Source organism: Coregonus clupeaformis, chromosome 29 (genome assembly GCF_020615455.1).
Source record: "Coregonus clupeaformis isolate EN_2021a chromosome 29, ASM2061545v1, whole genome shotgun sequence".
Taxonomy (NCBI): Eukaryota; Metazoa; Chordata; class Actinopteri; order Salmoniformes; family Salmonidae; genus Coregonus; species Coregonus clupeaformis.
The window spans coordinates 240,175-262,500 of NC_059220.1; the positions used below are offsets into that span (position 1 = coordinate 240,175).

A 22,326-nucleotide genomic window follows, 5' to 3' on the forward strand; every position below is an offset into this window, starting at 1 on the left:
CCTCTGGAGGCATGCAGAGGCCAAATTGAGCTCCATACCACATAGCCATGTGCCTCTCAAATGTTGTAGCAAAATAGGCCTACATGGTCAATCCGACCTCTGCATTGGCTGTGCAGCATTTACGGGTGATACGGCCTTTACAGAAGTCAGGGCAATCATACTTATTGGGCTTCGCTGAGCAGAGCTGTTGTGAAGGAAGTTGTCAAGGAAGTGAGTTTGTGTTTATACAGGAACTCCCGCCCCAACCTACCTTCAACCAATCATGTCAATGTGGAGCTAAACAGGAGCCCTCCACATTGTTACAACATTTGGGAGGCGAATGCATGTGGTATGGAGCTAGAGTTGGTCTCTACATGCCTCCGGAGGTTCCGTAATTGCGTCACACCCTCAATATGGAGCCTCCTACAACATTTTAATTTTGGATCAAGCATAAAAGCAAATTTATGCTTGATCCGAAATTGTGGTTGGAGGCGCCTTATGGATGATGTGAACAATTGAGGAACCTCCAGAGGCATGCGGAGGCCAAATTTAGCTCCATACTGCATCGCCATGTGCCTATAAATAAAAATAGTCTGGTAGCCATTTGATTAGATGTTCAGGAGTCTTATGGCTTGGGGGTAGAAGCTGTTTAGGAGCCTCTTGGACCTAGACTTGGCGCTCCGGTACCGCTTGCCATGCGGTAGCAGAGAGAACAGTCTATGATTAGGGTGGCAAGTCAATGCCAAGAGTGTGCAAAGCTGTCATCAAGGCAAAGGGTGGCTATTTGAAGAATCTCAAATATAAAATATATTTTGATTTGTTTGACACTTTTTTTGTTACTGCATGATTCCATATGTGTTATTTCATAGATTTTATGTCTTCACTATTACTATACAATGTAGAAAATAGTAAAAATAAAGAAAAACCCTTTAATGAGTAGGTGTGTCCAAACTTTTGACTGGTAGTGTATATGTATATGTTTTATTTGTATGTTTATCTCACATAATATAATTACAAAGTATGCATGAAGGTGTCATTAATAGAATAAACGTGGCACAAACAAACGTAGACATTAATAAAGGCATTTCTATAGCTTCCAAAATATGTTTCAAACCGGTGAGGGAGAGCCAAGATGGAGCCTCTGGGGCTTCAACACAGTGCCCTTATAAAATCATCTAGTGTATGGATAAAATTATTGGGTGGAGACACGAGTGTATGGGTGGAGACTACACGTGTTGAACAACCAATGAATGGAGAGAAAAACCTCTTGCTCACTGTAATACTCCTGCACATGCCGTTTTACAGCCAATGGAAGACAAGAGGGATGGAGCGCTTGATGTACAGTGTCGTTGAATGTGACACAACTCGGTTGAGACGTACTGTGTTGGATGCCAAGAATAGTTTCGCCATAAGTAAATTAAACTTCGTTATCTTTTGAAGGGTCTTTATTTCAATCATGTCTGTGAATTCTGTCCATTGGTTTCGCAAAGGTTTGAGACTGCATGATAATCCAGCGTTGCAAGAAGCATTGGACGGTGCTGACACAGTGCGTTGTGTTTATATTTTGGACCCTTGGTTTGCTGGTTCTGCTAATGTTGGACTGAATCGATGGAGGTAAGTGACCATATAGCTAGCTAAGTATATATATATTTTAGATAAGAGGTTGAGAGCTGATTGTTGTATGCCAGCTACGAACTAGACTTGATTTGGCAGTGCTGACTAGCCTTGCAAAGAAGATAGGCAGGCAATACTTGCCTTGTTGTCAAATAGTTTGTTGGATAGCTAGTTGCTGTTAGTTAACTAACTATTACGACGTCAACACACAGTTCCAATGGGCATCGACACAGCTAGCTCGTTAGTTTAAATTCCTACAGAAAATATAGTTCAAACTAATGCATAACGTGATGTCCGTTTGATGTTAAAAACATGCTGGCACATAATAACACTTTATCTGAGTATCTTTCCACCAAAGTGTTAAAAATGATATTCAGCTAACATAACATGTTTATTCATTTGTGAAATATACTGCAATAGCTACAAATACAAGGTTAGATTGAATCACAAATGTTGTTAGACATGACTGCCTGCAGTTATAGTATAGTTGATTAGACTAAACTATATCGCGAGATACTTGTTATAAGAATGAAGACATTACTAGAACGAGGGAAGTAGAATGGCTTTGAACTATCAAACCTGTATAATTATTAGTTATCATTAAAGCAAGTTAAACGAAAACCAGGACTTTTCATTTAAATGTTTCACAGCAAATACAAACATCCACATACGAACAACAATTTACAGACGCACACAAACAGCGACTACATCTCCTCTGCTCACACCCACATCCCTAGTGCCTGCCTTATTGTTTGCCACATGGCCTTAAATTGTAGCAGTTTGTTTTTCTCGGTCGGCCATGCTATTTCAATATTTCAATAATAAATCATTAGATTTTTCCATTGAGTTAACGATGGCGGGATTAATTGATTTCCACGTTTAAAAAAAAAAGTTTTTTCAAGACTAGTGACGAGAAGAGAATCATCCAGCCCATTGGGTATCTCACTACACCCCCAAATGCCACGTCTTGAAATATACAAACACGATGATTAAAATTTAAAATTTTTAAGTTAAATCGTCCAAAGTATTGAATAGAAAAGGCCATTCAAGACGGTCTAAAGCCTTTTCAGCATCAACAGCCGGTTATTGATAAATCCACAGTGCCTTCGGAAAGTATTCAGACCCCTTGACTTTTTCCACATGTTACGTTACAGCCTTATTCTAAAATGGATTAAATAAAAAGAAATCCCTAGCAATCTACACATAATACCCCATAACAACAAAGTGAAAACAGGTTTATAGAAATCTTTGCAAATTTATTAAAAATAAAAAACAGAAATACCTTATTTACGTAAGTATTCAGACCCTTTGTTTTGAGACTCGAAATTGAGCTCAGGTGCATCCTGTTTCCTTTGATCATCCTTGAAATGTTTCTACAACTTGTTTGGAGTTCACCTGTGGTAAATTCAATTGATTGGACATGATTTGGAAAGGCACACCCCTGTCTATATAAGGTCCCACAGTTGACAGTGCATGTCAGAGCAAAAACCAAGCCATGAGGTCGAAGGAATTGTCCGTAGAGGGTCGAGACAGGATTGTGTCGAGGCACAGATCTTGGCAAGGGTACCAAAAAATGTTTGCAGCATTGAAGGTCCCCAAGAACACAGTGGCCTCCATCATTCTTAAATGGAAGAAGTTTGGAACCACCAAGACTCATCCTAGAGCTGGCTGCTGGGGCAAACTGAGCAATCGGGGAGAAGGGCCTTGGTCAGGGAGGTGACCAAGAACCCGATGGTCACTCTGACAGAGCTCCAGAGTTCCTCTGTGGAGATGGAAGAACCTTCCAGAAGGACAACCATCTCTGCAGCACTCCACCAATCAGGCCTTTATGTAAGAGTGGCCAGACGGAAGCCACTCCTCAGTAAAAGGCACATGACAGCCCGCTTGGAGTTTGCCAAAAGGCACCTAAAGACTCTCAGACCATGAGAAACAAGATTGAACACTTTATCCTGAATGCCAAGCGTCATGTTTGGAGGAAACCTGGCACCATCCCTTCGGTGAAGCATGGTGGTGGCAGCATCATGCTGTGGGGATGTTTTTCAACATCAGGGACTGGGAGACAAGTCAGGATCGAGGGCAAGATGAACGGAACAAAGTATAGGGAGATCCTTGATGAAAACCTGCTCCAGAGCGCTCAGGACCTCAGACTGGGGTGAAGGTTCACCTTCCAACAGGACAACGACCCTAAGCACACAGCCAAGACAACACAGGAGTGGCTTCGGGACAAGTCTCTGAATGTTCTTGAGTGGCCCAGCCAGAGCCCAGACTTGAACCCGATCGAACATCTCTGGAGAGACCTGAAAATAGCTGTGCAACAACGCTCCCCATCCAACCTGACAGAGCTTGAGAGGATCTGCAGAGAAGAATGGGAGAAACTCCCCTAATACAGGTGTGCCATGCAAGGTCAAGCTGCTCCCACAACAGCTCAATAGGGTTGAGATCCGGTGACTGTGCTGGCCACTCCATTATAGACAGAATACCAGCTGACTGTTCCTCCCTAAATAGTTCTTGCATAGTTTGGAGCTGTGCTTTGGGTCATTGTCCTGTTGTAGGAGGAAATTGGCTCCAATCAAGCGCCGTCCGCAGGTTATGGCATGGCGTTGCAAAATGGAGTGATAGCCTTCCTTCTTCAATATCCCTTCTACCCTGTACACATCTCCCATCACATTGCCTCCACCATGCTTGACAGATGGCATCAAGCACTCCTCCAGCATCTTTTCATTTGGTCTGCGTCTCACAAATGTTCTTCTTTGTGATCCGAACACCACAAACTTTGATTCATCTGTCCATAACACAGTCTTCCTCTGTCCAGTGTCTGTGTTCTTTTGCCCATCTTCATCTTTTCTTTTTACTGGCCAGTCTGAGATATGGCGTTTTCTTTGCAACTCTGCCTAGAAGGTCAGCATCCCGGAATCGCCTCTTCACTGTTGATGTTGAGACTGGTGTTTTGCGGGTTCTATTTAATGAAGCTGCCAGTTGAAGACCTGTGAGGCGTCTGTTTCTCAAACTAGACACTCTAATGTATTTGTCCTCTTGCTCAGTTGTGCACCGGGGCCTCCCACTCCTCTTTCTATTCTGGTTAGAGCCAGTTTGCGCTGTTCTGTGAAGGGAGTTTCTCGCATGGAATAGCCTTCATTTCTCAGAACAAGAATAGACTGACGAGTTTCAGAAGAAAATTATTTGTTTCTGGCCATTTTGAGCCTATAATCGAACCTGCAATTGCTGATGCTCCAGATACTTAACTAGTCTCAAGAAGGGCAGTTTTATTGCTTCTTTAATCAGCACAACAGTTTTCAGCTGCGCTAACATAATTGCAAAAGGGTTTTCTAATGATCAATTAGCCTTTTTAAAATGATAAACTTGGATTAGCAAACACAAAGTGCCATTGGAACACAGGACTGATGGTTGCTGATAATGGGCCTCTGTATGTAGATATTCCATAAAAAATCAGCCGTTTCCAGCTACAATAGCCATTTACAACATTAACAATGTCTACACTGTATTTCTGCTCAATTTGATGTTATTTTAATGGACAAAAAAAATCATTTCTTTCGGAAACAAGGACATTTCTAAGTGACCCCAAACTTTTGAACAGTAGTGTATGTAAATGTACCATTTCAGTTTTTTTATTTTTAGTAAATTCGCAAAAATGTCTAAAAACCTGTTTTTGCTTTGTCGTTATGGGGTATTACGTGTAAATTGATGGGGATTAAAAATAATTACACATTTTAGAATAAAGCTGTAACATAACAATGTGAAAAAGTCAAGGGGTCTGAATACTTTCCAAAGGCACTGTAGATCTAGTTTTTTTTGCATATTGTATTAAACTGAAACATGTTCTTGTATTTCTTTCTTTCTGTAAGTGTTTTTATAAACCCTGTTTGATTGATATGTATCACGTCTGGTAAGACTTTTGCCATTCTATTGCTTATAAGCTTTGTTATTTTATTGCCACAATTTATTAAACTTATGGGTCTATAATCAGCATGGGACACTCCAGCTTTTCCTGGATTTAATAAAGGCTAACTGAAATATCTGTTTGCTACATGGAACTAGGAAGTACTGATTTGAGTGACGTGTGTGTGTGATGTCATTTGTTTAAATAGGGGGGCTTCTTTGTCCCTAAATGTTGAGTAGAATTCTATGGCAAAGCCATCCATTCCTGGTGCTTTTCTCCGTGCGAATGTTTGAACATTATCTAATATTTCTTCTTGAATGATCTGTTTATTTTAATTTGTCTGCTGATAATTGCTTCAGAGTTGTTGAGTCTAAGAAGGCTATACGATCTGTCCAACTGCTGTTTGATTCTGATTTATATAAATGTTCATGTAAGCTTTTAAAATTCATGAATCGCGTTGTTTATTTCTAATTACCACTTTTGTATCTTTATCTTTTAACATTATAACTGGTTTAGCATGTATTGGTTTTGTGTGAGAGCTGCGAGATATTTACCAGTAGTAAGCTTTATTTGAGTTGAACCTGTAGCTGTTGGCTCTGTTCAAAAGTAAAATATCCTATTCCTGATATTTTCTTCTTTACCTTTTTAAAGATTGTTTATGGGCTTTTTCTAAGATGGTGATTTATTTTTCTTTAATTTAAATTTCTTAATCAGATTTAACTTTAGCAGAGTATGAGATCATCATTCTGTATGCCTTAAAGACGTCCCAAATTATATCGGCGGTTGGCTTCTCTGTCTTCTATCTAAATTTTGTGATGGTAAAGGTTTAGATTTTTTAATTTACGTATTGAATAAATGTAGGGTCTGAACAGAGCACATCTTCTATTCTCCAAATTCTGTCGCTAAGTGTATTTTCTATTGGTGTAATTAAGCATGATACCGGAGAATGATCCGATATCACTTTTATCATGAATTTTTTTTATCAAGTAAATTGTTGAGTGCATTTTTGGAAATTATGATGTAGTCAATTCTTGAATAGCTTTTCTTACTTTGAAAATAAAAAGGACTAGTATTTTGTAGTTGGGAATAGTCATTCAAATAGAATATTTGAAGGGATGACATTTTACAGCCTCTTTGGAGGCTCCCTAAATGTGCCTTTTTTATTAATGCGTCTGTCAATCTCATTGAATGTATGATTTAGTTCACCTGCTAAAATAATACTTCCTGTCTGGATTTGATCTAACACCAGATTTGCCCCTGGTGGGATATACAATGATATCTGTGTATTTTTCACCAATTCAACTTTAGAAAACAGCCTTCTTGGTCCATGTGCTTCTTTTAATATAGCAACACAACAAGCACCAAAACATAGGCACTTGTTTTGTAGGCAAGAACAGAGTTAGCCCATGTCATGTTAGGTCATTATTCTACAAATTGCTGAACATTCTAACTGTACAGAAGAACGTAACATATAAAAATGTCCATTGGTAAGTGGGAAACAAACTCTCATACTGATAACTGCACTGATGTTAAGTTAACATCTGTAACCTTATCCTTCTCATGCAGATTTCTATTGGAAGCCTTGGAGGACCTCGACACGAGCCTCCGGAAACTAAATTCGAGGCTCTTCGTAGTACGAGGCCAGCCCACAGACGTCTTTCCAATACTTTTCAAGGTGAGGAGATGTAAAATGAGTGACCAAATGAGCAAGGATGACAAATCTGGTATTATAATAAGCAGACGCTTTTATCCAAAGCGACTTACAGTCATGCGTGCATACATTTTTGTGTATGGGTGGTCCCGGGGATCGAACCCACTACCTTGGCGTTACAAGCGCCGTGCTCTACCAGCTGAGCTACAGAGGACCACATGGTATGTGTAGATAGACTGAAAAGCACTCCCAGACAGACCCATCTCCACATTTGCAGCGCTGCACATGACCGCTGAGCTTCAGCCTCGCTAACTGCTGTGGTAAAGATTTCACACACCACTTCAATATGTCAGATTGCTTATGACACCCAGATGCAATGGTATTAAACTCTAAATAAAGGACACAGGGCGGCGAGTCATGGACATTTTCTTTTTGTTTATGTGCACCCCCCTACTGTTTCTTGCCCACACTGTGCACCTAGGCAACGCCATTAGTGTTGATACGATACACAACCGTGTCAGTCCGAATGGGTTCAATCGCAAGGCAGTTGTTTGTGCCTTCTGTGAAGCAATACCTGGTGACACCCAGACAGACACCGCTGTGAGCTGTAGTCAGGATAAGGGGTACTGACTCAATGGTTAAGGAATGGCTAAATGTTGGTGATGTTCCTTCGAGTGTAGCTGGTTTTCCAGTATTGTCTTCAAATGCATATTTGCATAGAATATTCAGGTAGGGTAATCGACCAGTTTTGAAGGGGCATGAATTATGCAAGACCAGTAACTGGATGCCTCGACTCGTCTACGGAGTCACACACTATACTTCATTCCTGTTGTGTACGGGTGCATCAAAGCTGAGACCAAGAGACTGAGAAACTTCTATCTCAAGGCCATCAGACTATTAAACAGTCACCACTAGCCTTAGTCACTGTTCTAGCCGGCTACCATGGGGCACTCTACCCTGCACCTTAGAGACTGCTGCCCTATGCACAGATGCATTGAACACTGGTCACTTACTGTTTTACCCACTTTATATGTATATACTGTATTCTAGTCATTGAACACTGGTCACTTTAATAATGTTTCATACAAAACACATCATTATATGTACAGTGGGGAGAACAAATATTTGATACACTGCCAATTTTGCAGGTTTTCCTACTTACAAAGCATATAGAGGTCTGTAATTTTTATCATAGGTACACTTCAACTGTGAGAGACGGAATCTAAAACAAAAATCCTGAAAATCACATTGTATGAGTTTTAAGTAATTACTTTGCATTTTATTGCATGACATAAGTATTTGATCACCTACCAACCAGTAAGAATTCCGGCTCTCACAGACCTGTTAGTTTTTCTTTAAGAAGCCCTCCTGTTCTCCACTCATTACCTGTATTAACTGCACCTGTTTGAACTCGTTACCTGTATAAAAGACACCTGTCCACACACTCAATCAAACAGACTCCAACCTCTCCACAATGGCCAAGACCAGAGAGCTGTGTAAGGACATCAGGGATAAAATTGTAGACCTGCACAAGGCTGGGATGGGTTACAGGACAATAGGCAAGCAGCTTGGTGAGAAGGCAACAACTGTTGGCGCAATTATTAGAAAATGGAAGAAGTTCAAGATGACGGTCAATCACCCTCGGTCTGGGGCTCCATGCAAGATCTCACCTCGTGGGGCATCAATGATCATGCGGAAGGTGAAGGATCAGCCCAGAACTACACGGCAGGACCTGGTCAATGACCTGAAGAGCGCTGGGACCACAGTCTCAAAGAAAACCATTAGTAACACACTACGCCGTCATGGATTAAAATCCTGCAGCGCACGCAAGGTCCCCCCTGCTCAAGCCAGCGCATGTCCAGGCCCCTGTGCATGCTGGATGATCCAGAGGAGGAATGGGAGAAGGTCATGTGGTCTGATGAGACAAAAATAGAGCTTTTTGGTCTAAACTCCACTCGCTGTGTTTGGAGGAAGAAGAAGGATGAGTACAACCCCAAGAACACCATCCCAACCGTGAAGCATGGAGGTGGAAACATCATTCTTTGGGGATGCTTTTCTGCAAAGGGGACAGGACGACTGCACCGTATTTAGGGGAGGATGGATGGGGCCATGTATCGCGAGATCTTGGCCAACAACCTCCTTCCCTCAGTAAGAGCATTGAAGATGGGTCGTGGCTGGGTCTTCCAGCATGACAACGACCCGAAACACACAGCCAGGGCAACTAAGGAGTGGCTCCGTAAGAAGCATCTCAAGGTCCTGGAGTCGCCTAGCCAGTCTCTAGATCTGAACCCAATAGAAAATCTTTGGAGGGAGCTGAAAGTCCATATTGCCCAGTGACAGCCCTGAAACCTGAAGGATCTGGAGAAGGTCTGTATGGAGGAGTGGGCCAAAATCCCTGCTGCAGTGTGTGCAAACCTGGTCAAGACCTACAGGAAACGTATGATCTCTGTAATTGCAAACAAAGGTTTTTGTACCAAATATTAAGTTCTGCTTTTCTGATGTATCAAATACTTATGTCATGCAATAAAAAGCAAATTAATTACTTAAAAATCATACAATGTGATTTTCTGGATTTTTGTTTTAGATTCCGTCTCTCACAGTTGAAGTGTACCTATGATAAAAATTACAGACCTCTACATGATTTGTAAGTAGGAAAACCTGCTAAATCGGCAGTTTATCGAATACTTGTTCTCCCCACTACGTATGTACATTTATAGTCCGGTCTCTGACATTGCTTGTTCTGATATTTTTCTGGATTATGTGTGTATTGTAAAAAAATTACAATAATTACTGCACTGTTGGAGCTAGAAAAACAAGCATTTCGCGATAACATATGCAAAATTTAAATAGATTTTGATCTAAGACCCCACTCTCTCCCACCCCCCAAATTCTCCCCACTTTCCCCCTCCAGGAGTGGAATGTCACCCGGCTGACCTTCGAGTACGACTCAGAGCCCTATGGGACGGAGCGCGACGCCACCATCCTGAAGATGGCGCAGGACTTTGGCGTGGAGACGCGCGTCAGGAACTCCCACACGCTTTACAAACTGGCCAGGTCAGAGTTCATTTAATCTCCTCATGCCGCCACTGAGCACCTCACCACCAGCTTAGTGGCAGAGCTCTGGGTTGAAGTTCCCCTTTGGACACAGATCTAGGATCAGTTTACCATCCCCACAGCTTAAATGTAACCATTTGGAGGTGAATGCTAAACTGACCTCAGATCAGTGATTTTGGAGCATCTTAATCCCGTGCTGCTCTCGTCTGATATTAGTTGAATGTTTGTCTGTGGTGGTGTTTGCCTCCCACGAGGTCTGCCATTTTGTTGTTGATGTTTATAAACACGGATCAATATTCATTATTGGTCTGGCACTTTGAAATGCAGGACAGTTAACAAATATCGGTCAGCATTTATCCAGAACAGAGGCCTACATGGATAGAAATGGCCTTTAATACATTTCATTCACTCTTTTCACTTCTTTTGAATGGCGTTTGCAAAAGTAACAGTTGGCCTAATAGAGTGACTTTGACATTTTTTGCACAGCTGTGCTCCTCACTGGATAATTTCTTGGATGCCCGATCTCTGCTGGTATCGCTTTTCCTTCAACTGAGAAAATATCGATGCGATACAAGCTGACAAGGTCTGAATTGCAGGCAGGATAGCAAAAATCCTTGCAGTCTTTTGTATGGACATCTCTGTTGCCTTGGTCTCCAGTGGATTGTGACTCAAAAAACAGTGACACGAGTGTCTGGATGGCACAGAGTGGAGTGGCATTTTTCTCTCAGAGATGCATACTGGCACACGCGTCCAGACACACAAGTCCAACCGGTGTCAGCGACGTGACACGGGCCGTGGGTTCTCATCAGCCTCACCGTCAGCCCCAGCGATTTTAAGTGAAAGAGCAAGTGGGAGTGTTTCATAGGGCGAAACCAGTCCAAGATAAGAAGGCATTGCTTCACTGCTGCTCAGACACAGGCATATGAGGCAGGGCTGGGATAGGACACGCACACAGATCATCTGATTAGACTGTGTGTGTGTGTGTGTGTGTGTGTGTGTGTGTGTGTGTGTGTGTGTGTGTGTGTGTGTGTGTGTGTGTGTTTGCTGTGTAGCGCCTGAGTGTGAGTAACCCTCTGTGTCTACTGCCTACGGTCCTGTCAAAGGGTGGCTTATGGCATTCAGGCATTGTCTATGGCCTTGCTGTGCCAGCATGGGGACTAGCCTAAATGAATGGTTAGCCTCTACGTTCCTGAGCCCAGTAGACTGCTGCTGTGGCCATGTGTGGGATAAATAGCTTGAGCACAGCAGCCATTCAACTAGGGCCATCTACAGGGCCTTCAGAAAGTATTCACACCCCTTGACTTATTCCACATTTTTTGTTGCGCTACAGCCTGAATTCAAAATGGATGAAATCGATGTTTTTCACACCCCATCTGACACACAATACCCCATAATGACAAAGTGAGAACATGTTAAACATTTCAATGCACATTTGATTGAAAAATGAAATACAGAAATATCTAATCTACATAAGTATTCATACCCCTGAGTCAATACATGTTAGAATCACCTTTGGCAGCGATTACAGCTGTGTCTTTCTGGGTAAGTCTCTTAAGAGCTTTGCACACCTGGATTGGACAATATTTGCTCATTAAAGAGTCCAATTAAGTTGTAAGTCTGACAAGGGACTGCTGGTAAAGTAAAGACCAGTCACTATTACTTGAAGCATTTTTCTTCAAAGATTCAGGCTGATAGTGGGTCTGGTGATGAGGGCGGGTTCAGGCTGATAGTGGGTCTGGTGATGAGAGGAGATTCAGGCTGATAGTGGGTCTGGTGATGAGGGGCAGATTCAGGCTGATTGTGGGTCTGGTGATGAGGGCAGATTCAGGCTGATAGTGGTTCTGGTGATGAGAGGAGATTCAGGCTGATAGTGGGTCTGGTGATGAGGGCGGGTTCAGGCTGATAGTGGGTCTGGTGATGAAGGCAGGTTCAGGCTGATAGTGGGTCTGGTGATGAGGGGAGATTCAGGCTGATAGTGGGTCTGGTGATGAGAGGAGATTCAGGCTGATGAGAGGAGGTTCAGGCTGATAGTGGGTCTGGTGATGAGGGCAGGTTCAGGCTGATAGTGGGTCTGGTGATGAGGGGAGATTCAGGCTGATAGTGGGTCTGGTGATGAGAGGAGATTCAGGCTTATAGTGGGTCTGGTGATGAGGGAGATTCAGGCTGATAGTGGGTCTGGTGATGAGGGGAGATTCAGGCTGAAAGTGGGTCTGGTGATGAGGGCGGATTCAGGCTGATAGTGGGTCTGGTGATGAGGGCAGGTTCAGGCTGATAGTGGGTCTGGTGATGAGGGCAGGTTCAGGCTGATAGTGGGTCTGGTGATGAGGGGAGATTCAGGCTGATAGTGGGTCTGGTGATGAGGGCAGGTTCAGGCTGATAGTGGGTCTGGTGATGAGGGCAGATTCAGGCTGATAGTGGTTCTGGTGATGAGAGGAGATTCAGGCTGATAGTGGGTCTGGTGATGAGGGCAGGTTCAGGCTGATAGTGGGTCTGGTGATGAAGGCAGGTTCAGGCTGATAGTGGGTCTGGTGATGAGGGGAGATTCAGGCTGATAGTGGGTCTGGTGATGAGAGGAGATTCAGGCTGATGAGAGGAGGTTAAGGCTGATAGTGGGTCTGGTGATGAGGGCAGGTTCAGGCTGATAGTGGGTCTGGTGATGAGGGGAGATTCAGGCTGATAGTGGGTCTGGTGATGAGAGGAGATTCAGGCTTATAGTGGGTCTGGTGATGAGGGGAGATTCAGGCTGATAGTGGGTCTGGTGATGAGGGGAGATTCAGGCTGATAGTGGGTCTGGTGATGAGGGCGGATTCAGGCTGATAGTGGGTCTGGTGATGAGGGCAGGTTCAGGCTGATAGTGGGTCTGGTGATGAGGGCAGGTTCAGGCTGATAGTGGGTCTGGTGATGAGGGGAGATTCAGGCTGATAGTGGGTCTGGTGATGAGGGCAGGTTCAGGCTGATAGTGGGTCTGGTGATGAGGGCAGGTTCAGGCTGATAGTGGGTCTGGTGATGAGGGGAGATTCAGGCTGATAGTGGGTCTGGTGATGAGGGCAGGTTCAGGCTGATAGTGGGTCTGGTGATGAGGGGAGATTCAGGCTGATAGTGGGTCTGGTGATGAGGGGAAATTCAGGCTGATAGTGGGTCTGGTGATGAGGGCAGATTCAGGCTGATAGTGGGTCTGGTGATGAGGGGAGATTCAGGCTGATAGTGGGTCTGGTGATGAGGGCGGATTCAGGCTGATAGTGGGTCTGGTGATGAGGGCGGATTCAGGCTGATAGTGGGTCTGGTGATGAGGGCAGGTTCAGGCTGATAGTGGGTCTGGTGATGAGAGGAGATTCAGGCTGATAGTGGGTCTGGTGATGAGGGCAGGTTCAGGCTGATAGTGGGTCTGGTGATGAGAGGAGATTCAGGCTGATATTGGGTCTGGTGATGAGGGGCGATTCTGGCTGATAGTGGGTGTGGTGATGAGGGCAGGTTCAGGCTGATAGTGGGTCTGGTGATGAGGGGAGATTCAGGCTGATAGTGGGTCTGGTGATGAGAGGAGATTCAGGCTGATAGTGGGTCTGGTGATGAGAGGAGATTCAGGCTGATAGTGGGTCTGGTGATGAGGGCAGATTCAGGCTGATAGTGGGTCTGGTGATGAGGGCAGGTTCAGGCTGATAGTGGGTCTGGTGATGAGTTTTTTTTTCAAAGTATTAGGATCCCACATGCTGTTGGTAGTCGTTATCTAAATGTGTGTGAATCTGTTTAACATTTAAGGAGGAGGAGAGAGTGATGAGAGAGGAAGAGTAGGATGAGAGCGAAGGAGAGAGGAGGCGGAGGAGGAGAGTGGAGGAGGAGGAGGAGGAGGAGGAGGAGGAGGAGTGATGAGAGTGATGAGAGAGGAGGAAGAGTATGATAGGAAATAGTGATGGGGTAGAAATCAATGGTTACATATCCCAATTATTCTTTTTGGAAGATATTATATCGATATTTGACTCAAAGTATCGATTAGTAATATATATATATATATATATATATATATATATATATATATATATATATATATATATATATATATATATATATATATATATATATATATACAGTACTAGTCAAAAGTTTGTACACCTACTCATTCCATTGTTTTTTTGTTTTTTTTAAAAACTATTTTCTACATTGTAGAATAATAGTGAAGACATCAAACTATGAAATAACACATATGAAATCATGTAGTAACCAAAAAAGTGTTAAACAAATCAAAATACATTTTATATTTGAGATTCTTCAAAGTAGCCACCCTTTGCCTTGATGATAGCTTTGCACACTGTTGGCATTCTCTCAACCAGCTTCATGAGGTAGTCACATGGAATGCCTTCTTAAAAGTTAATTTGTGTAATTTCTTTCCTTCTTAATGCGTTTGAGTCAATCGGTGGTGTTGTGACAAGGTAGTGGGGGTATACAGAAGATAGCCCTATTTGGTAAAAGACTAAGTCCATATTATGGCAAGAACAGCTCAAATAGGCAAAGAGAAACAACAGTCCATCATTACTTTAAGACATGAAGGTCAGTCAATACGGAACATTTCAAGAACTTTGGAAGTTTCTTCAAGTGCAGTCACAAAAACCATCAAGCGCTATGATGAAACTGGCTCTCATGAGGACCGCCACAGGAAAGGAAGACCCAGAGTTACCTCTGCTGCAGAGGATAAGTTCATTAGAGTTAACTGCACCTCAGATTACAGCCCAAATAAATGCTTCACAGAGTTCAAGTAACAGACACATCTCAACATCAACTGTTCAGAGGAGACTGTGTGAATCAGGCATTCATGGTCGAATTGCTGCAAAAAAACTACTACTAAAGGACACCAATAAGAAGAAGAGACCTGCTTGGGCCAAGAAACACGAACAATGGACATTAGACCGGTGGAAATCTGCTTGGTCTGATGAGTCCAAATTTGAGATTTTTGGTTCCAACTGCTTTGTCTTGGTGAGATGCAGAGTAGGTGAACGGATGATCTCCGCATGTGTGGTTCCCACCGTAAAGCATGGAGGAGGAGGTGTGATGTTGTGGGGGTGCTTTGCTGGTGACACTGTCTGTGATTTATTTAGAATTCAAGGTACACTTAACCAGCATGGCTACCACAGCATTCTGCAGCGATACGCCATCCCATCTGCTTTGGGCTTAGTGGGACTATCATTTGTTTTTCAACAGGACCATGACCCAAAACACACCTCCAGGCTGTGTAAGGGCTATTTTACCAAGAAGGAGAGTGATGGAGTGCTGCATCAGATGACCTGGCCTCCACAATCAACCGACCTCAACCCAATTGAGATGGTTTGGGATGAGTTGGACCGCAGAGTGAAGGAAAAGCAGCCAACAAGTGCTCAGCATATGTGGGAACACCTTCAAGACTGTTGGAAAAGCATTCCTCATGAAGCTGGTTGAAAGAATGCCAAGAGATGTCATCAAGGCAAAGGGTGGCTACTTTGAAGAATCTAAAATCAAAAAATTTATTTTGATTTGTTTAACTTTATTTTTTTGGTTACTACATGATTCCATATGTGTTATTTCATAGTTTTGATGTCTTCACTATATTCTACAATGTAGAAAATAGTACAAATAAAGAAAAACCCTGGAATGAGTAGGTGTGTCCAAACTTTTGACTGGTACTGTATATGTATATATTTTAATAGTTTCCTTTGCTACTGTAGGTAGCGTTAGCTAGCGCTAGTCGGCTGTACCTGTGCCAAAACTCTGGTATTTTTCATCCTATCGCTTGTTCTCCATCTAAAATGGTGAGCCAATTTTAGTTTTCTCATGCTCTCTCTAGTCTCTCTGCAGCAGACATACGGTGAGCAATATGTTTGGAACATAAAATCGCACTATTCGAATCGCAATACATATAGAATCATGAGAATAGCAATACATATGGTATCGGCACCTAAGTATCGTAATAATATTGTGAGGTCCCTGGCAATTCCCAGGTTAGATGAGAGAAGACCGATGGAGAGGGGAAGATTTACTTATCTTGTTGACTTGAAGGGAGACCCCCCCCAAAAAAAAAGAAAATCAACCTCCACATGATGTCTTTTTGTCTTACCTGTTGATCCAGAACAAGCACACACGGTCAATTACAGTCTCACGCCTGATCATTTCCTCCCAGGGTTTGCTGTCCCCTGTTGGTTGTGAGATGATATCACCGTCACACTACACAGCATGTGCTGAGGGGAGCTCTGCAGCAGTCAGCCATGGTGGAGAGCATGTGCCTGCCTAGCGCCAGACAATGAGGCTCTGTCCTGATAGAGAGAGCGGTGCACACTGTTCCCACTCTAACTATAGCCCAATATCTTTCAGTCTGTTTTTCTCTTCTTTTTTTTTCTTTCTGCTTGGCGAAGCACAAAAACTACGAATGCCCTGACTTCTGCAGAGGCCATATCACAGTACATACTTATGAATGCCCTGACTTCTGCAGAGGCCGTATCACAGTAAATACTTATGAATGCCCTGACTTCTGCAGAGGCCATATCACAGTACATACTTATGAATGCCCTGACTTCTGCAGAGGCCGTATCACAGTAAATACTTATGAATGCCCTGACTTCTGCAGAGGCCATATCACAGTAAATACTTATGAATGCCCTGACTTCTGCAGAGGCCGTATCACAGTAAATACTTATGAATGCCCTGACTTCTGCAGAGGCCATATCACAGTAAATACTTATGAATGCCCTGACTTCTGTAGAGGCCATATCACAGTAAATACTTATGAATGCCCTGACTTCTGCAGAGGCCATATCACAGTAAATACTTATGAATGCCCTGACTTCTGCAGAGGCCATATCACAGTAAATACTTATGAATGCCCTGACTTCTGCAGAGGCCGTATCACAGTAAATACTTATGAATGCCCTGACTTCTGCAGAGGCCATATCACAGTAAATACTTATGAATGCCCTGACTTCTGCAGAGGCCATATCACAGTAAATACTTATGAATGCCCTGACTTCTGCAGAGGCCATATCACAGTAAATACTTATGAATGCCCTGACTTCTGCAGAGGCCATATCACAGTAAATACTTATGAATGCCCTGACTTCTGCAGAGGCCGTATCACAGTAAATACTTATGAATGCCCTGACTTCTGCAGAGGCCATATCACAGTAAATACTTATGAATGCCCTGACTTCTGCAGAGGCCATATCACAGTAAATACTTATGAATGCCCTGACTTCTGCAGAGGCCATATCACAGTAAATGCTGCACGGCCAATGCAGATGTCAGATTGACCATGCAGAGCCTCTCATAAATACACACTGCTCAAAACGGTTATTTTTCAAAGGTTGATTTCTATTAGTGTCTCAGAAGAACATCACTAATTTATCACGTACCTTGCAGAAAGCCTACAAGCCATCCAAGTCCCCCCAAAAGACCTATGATAGATTACCAGGATTACATTTTCTAGGTAAGCTTTTTAGATGTCCCAGGCACAGCTATTAGTAATCTGAATGTCCTGAATTATGTTGACTTGTAAATGCTAGTCTGCTGCTGCAGCCGTGCCGCTGGGCTAATTAGAAGACTGTGACCTTCAGTGATGCAGACTTGGGTATTAACTGTGATGACACACTGGCACAGCACATGCTGCGTCTGTTGTACTGAGGTAAACAACACGTTGGTTCAAAACGTTTCCCTCTCGTGTGTCTGTGTGCACGCTTGATTCCCTCCCCCGAACATCCTGTCCTCGGATCAGGACTGTCTGTTTACGAATGGTTCCCCTCTGGGTTTCATTATAACCCTTGGCTGCCATTGTGGCTCTGTGAAGGATTGATGATGTGGCAGGAGCTGAGATGCCAGATGCCAGGAAATACTCCTAAAATGAAGCAACTGTTAATCTATATCTGGGAAAGACAGGAACAGACTCTGGTCTCTCCCTCTCCTTATAGGAACAGACTCTGGTCTATCCCTCTCCTTACAGGAACAGACTCTGGTCTATCCCTCTCCTTACAGGAACAGACTCTGGTCTCTCCCTCTCCTTACAGGAACAGACTCTGGTCTATCCCTCTCCTTACAGGAACAGACTCTGGTCTATCCCTCTCCTTACAGGAACAGACTCTGGTCTCTCCCTCTCCTCACAGGAACATACTCTGGTCTCTCCCTCTCCTTATAGGAACAGACTCTGGTCTCTCCCTCTCCTTATAGGAACAGACTCTGGTCTATCCCTCTCCTTATAGGAACAGACTCTGGTCTATCCCTCTCCTCACAGGAACATACTCTGGTCTCTCCCTCTCCTCACAGGAACAGACTCTGGTCTCTCCCTCTCCTTATAGGAACAGACTCTGGTCTATCCCTCTCCTTACAGGAACAGACTCTGGTCTATCCCTCTCCTTACAGGAACAGACTCTGGTCTCTCCCTCTCCTTACAGGAACAGACTCTGGTCTATCCCTCTCCTTACAGGAACAGACTCTGGTCTATCCCTCTCCTTACAGGAACAGACTCTGGTCTATCCCTCTCCTTACAGGAACAGACTCTGGTCTCTCCCTCTCCTTATAGGAACAGACTCTGGTCTATCCCTCTCCTTACAGGAACAGACTCTGGTCTATCCCTCTCCTTACAGGAACAGACTCTGGTCTCTCCCTCTCCTTATAGGAACAGACTCTGGTCTATCCCTCTCCTTACAGGAACAGACTCTGGTCTCTCCCTCTCCTTATAGGAACAGACTCTGGTCTATCCCTCTCCTTACAGGAACAGACTCTGGTCTATCCCTCTTCTTACAGGAACAGACTCTGGTCTATCCCTCTCCTTACAGGAACAGACTCTGGTCTCTCCCTCTCCTTATAGGAACAGACTCTGGTCTATCCCTCTCCTTACAGGAACAGACTCTGGTCTATCCCTCTCCTTACAGGAACAGACTCTGGTCTCTCCCTCTCCTTATAGGAACAGACTCTGGTCTATCCCTCTCCTTACAGGAACAGACTCTGGTCTCTCCCTCTCCTTACAGGAACAGACTCTGGTCTATCCCTCTCCTTACAGGAACATACTCTGGTCTATCCCTCTCCTTACAGGAACAGACTCTGGTCTCTCCCTCTCCTTATAGGAACAGACTCTGGTCTATCCCTCTCCTTATAGGAACATACTCTGGTCTCTCCCTCTCCTTATAGGAACATACTCTGGTCTCTCCCTCTCCTTACAGGAACAGACTCTGGTCTCTCCCTCTCCTTACAGGAACAGACTCTGGTCTATCCCTCTCCTCACAGGAACAGACTCTGGTCTATCCCTCTCCTTACAGGAACAGACTCTGGTCTCTCCCTCTCCTCACAGGAACAGACTCTGGTCTATCCCTCTCCTTATAGGAACATACTCTGGTCTCTCCCTCTCCTCACAGGAACAGACTCTGGTCTCTCCCTCTCCTTACAGGAACAGACTCTGGTCTCTCCCTCTCCTTATAGGAACAGACTCTGGTCTATCCCTCTCCTTATAGGAACAGACTCTGGTCTCTCCCTCTCCTTACAGGAACAGACTCTGGTCTCTCCCTCTCCTTATAGGAACAGACTCTGGTCTATCCCTCTCCTTATAGGAACAGACTCTGGTCTCTCCCTCTCCTCACAGGAACAGACTCTGGTCTCTCCCTCTCCTTACAGGAACAGACTCTGGTCTCTCCCTCTCCTTACAGGAACAGACTCTGGTCTCTCCCTCTCCTTATAGGAACAGACTCTGGTCTATCCCTCTCCTTATAGGAACAGACTCTGGTCTCTCCCTCTCCTCACAGGAACAGACTCTGGTCTCTCCCTCTCCTTACAGGAACAGACTCTGGTCTCTCCCTCTCCTTACAGGAACAGACTCTGGTCTCTCCCTCTCCTTATAGGAACAGACTCTGGTCTATCCCTCTCCTTATAGGAACAGACTCTTGTCTCGCCCTCTCCTTACAGGAACAGACTCTGGTCTCTCCCTCTCCTTACAGGAACAGACTCTGGTCTCTCCCTCTCCTTACAGGAACAGACTCTGGTCTATCCCTCTCCTTACAGGAACAGACTCTGGTCCTCTCCCTCTCCTTACAGGAACAGACTCTGGTCTCTCCCTCTCCTTATAGGAACAGACTCTGGTCTATCCCTCTCCTTATAGGAACAGACTCTGGTCTATCCCTCTCCTTATAGGAACAGACTCTGGTCTCTCCCTCTCCTTATAGGAACAGACTCTGGTCTCTCCCTCTCCTTATAGGAACAGACTCTGGTCTCTCCCTCTCCTTACAGGAACAGACTCTGGTCTCTCCCTCTCCTTACAGGAACAGACTCTGGTCTATCCCTCTCCTTATAGGAACAGACTCTGGTCTCTCCCTCTCCTTATAGGAACAGACTCTGGTCTCTCCCTCTCCTTATAGGAACAGACTCTGGTCTCTCCCTCTCCTTACAGGAACAGACTCTGGTCGCTCCCTCTCCTTACAGGAACAGACTCTGGTCTATCCCTCTCCTTACAGGAACAGACTCTGGTCGCTCCCTCTCCTTACAGGAACAGACTCTGGTCTATCCCTCTCCTTACAGGAACAGACTCTGGTCGCTCCCTCTCCTTATAGGAACAGACTCTGGTCTCTCCCTCTCCTTATAGGAACAGACTCTGGTCTATCCCTCTCCTTATAGGAACAGACTCTGGTCTCTCCCTCTCCTTATAGGAACAGACTCTGGTCTCTCCCTCTCCTTATAGGAACAGACTCTGGTCTCTCCCTCTCCTTACAGGAACAGACTCTGGTCTCTCCCTCTCCTTACAGGAACAGACTCTGGTCTATCCCTCTCCTTATAGGAACAGACTCTGGTCTATCCCTCTCCTTATAGGAACAGACTCTGGTCTCTCCCTCTCCTCACAGGAACAGACTCTGGTCTATCCCTCTCCTTACAGGAACAGACTCTGGTCTCTCCCTCTCCTTACAGGAACAGACTCTGGTCTATCCCTCTCCTTACAGGAACAGACTCTGGTCTCTCCCTCTCCTTACAGGAACAGACTCTGGTCTCTCCCTCTCCTTACAGGAACAGACTCTGGTCTCTCCCACTCCTTACAGGAACAGACTCTGGTCTCTCCCTCTCCTTACAGGAACAGACTCTGGTCTATTCCCTCTCCTCACAGGAACAGACTCTGGTCTATCCCTCTCCTTACAGGAACAGACTCTGGTCTCTCCCTCTCCTCACAGGAACAGACTCTGGTCTCTCCCTCTCATTATAGGAACAGACTCTGGTCTCTCCCTCTCCTTACAGGAACAGACTCTGGTCTCTCCCTCTCCTCACAGGAACAGACTCTGGTCTCTCCCTCTCCTTATAGGAACAGACTCTGGTCTCTCCCTCTCCTTACAGGAACAGACTCTGGTCTCTCCCTCTCCTTATAGGAACAGACTCTGGTCTCTCCCCTTCTTATGAATCCAGGATGTGGCCTTTTGTTCAAAAACGGATGAAAAAAATCTAATCTAATCCAGACGAGGGCTTTGCTTTGAAAAAGTTACATCAGCAGCTCAGCGTAATGAAGCAGTACCTCACATGATTGGTGGTTTGCTATACAGGCTACCCATTGGCTCTGCCACAGAGCAGACAATACTTCATCAATTTGCAACTGATTATCAAATTATTATTCCTAGCCGAACTACTGTAGGATGGTATTCATTAAAGCACACCGTAGGCAAATACTGTAGCAAAACTTCTGCAATGGAAAGTTTAGGTAGTCCCTCCCTGTTTCAGTCCATTTTCTTCCATTTGGTAGCTAATGAATACGACCTGGTTAGTGAACACCTGTGGTTTCACTGTTCTAGGATCATTGAGATGAACAACAACATGCCCCCGTTGACCTTCAAGCGCTTCCAGGCCATCGTCCAGCGGCTGGAGCTGCCCAAGAAGCCCCTCCCCACTGTCACCCGGCAACAGATGGACTGCTGCCAGACATGCGTCGCTGCCAATCACGACGAGCATTACGGAGTGCCCTCCCTCGAGGAACTAGGTGAGGCACTCGTGTGTGTGTGTGTGTGTGTGTGTGTGTGTGTGTGTGTGTGTGCTCGCCTGCCTGGGGTGTGTATGTGTTGGTATCTCTCATCATGGTCTGATAGTGATAAGTGGATTTAATTGTGAATGAAGGAATGAATTTGACAACAACAAAAAATATCGGGCAGGTTTTAAGACTCAC

At 44.5% G+C, this 22,326-nt stretch overlaps 1 protein-coding gene across 2 annotated transcripts in view; it reads left to right on the forward strand.

Annotated features, from left to right (window-relative positions):
* The first annotated feature begins 1,316 nt into the window (after positions 1-1,316).
* The window catches only part of LOC121546407 (cryptochrome-2), a 28,140-nt gene continuing 7,130 nt past the window's right edge, over positions 1,317-22,326 (forward strand). For both annotated transcript variants that reach the window (XM_041857675.2, XM_045209064.1), the window contains exons 1-5: positions 1,317-1,593; positions 7,058-7,166; positions 10,054-10,196; positions 21,959-22,143; positions 22,313-22,326. The exon at positions 22,313-22,326 is cut by the window's right edge and continues 75 nt beyond it. In XM_041857675.2, coding sequence (XP_041713609.2) covers positions 1,436-1,593; positions 7,058-7,166; positions 10,054-10,196; positions 21,959-22,143; positions 22,313-22,326 — 609 coding nt within the window. In that variant the 5' untranslated portion in view covers positions 1,317-1,435. The remainder of the gene's footprint in view (positions 1,594-7,057; positions 7,167-10,053; positions 10,197-21,958; positions 22,144-22,312) is intronic.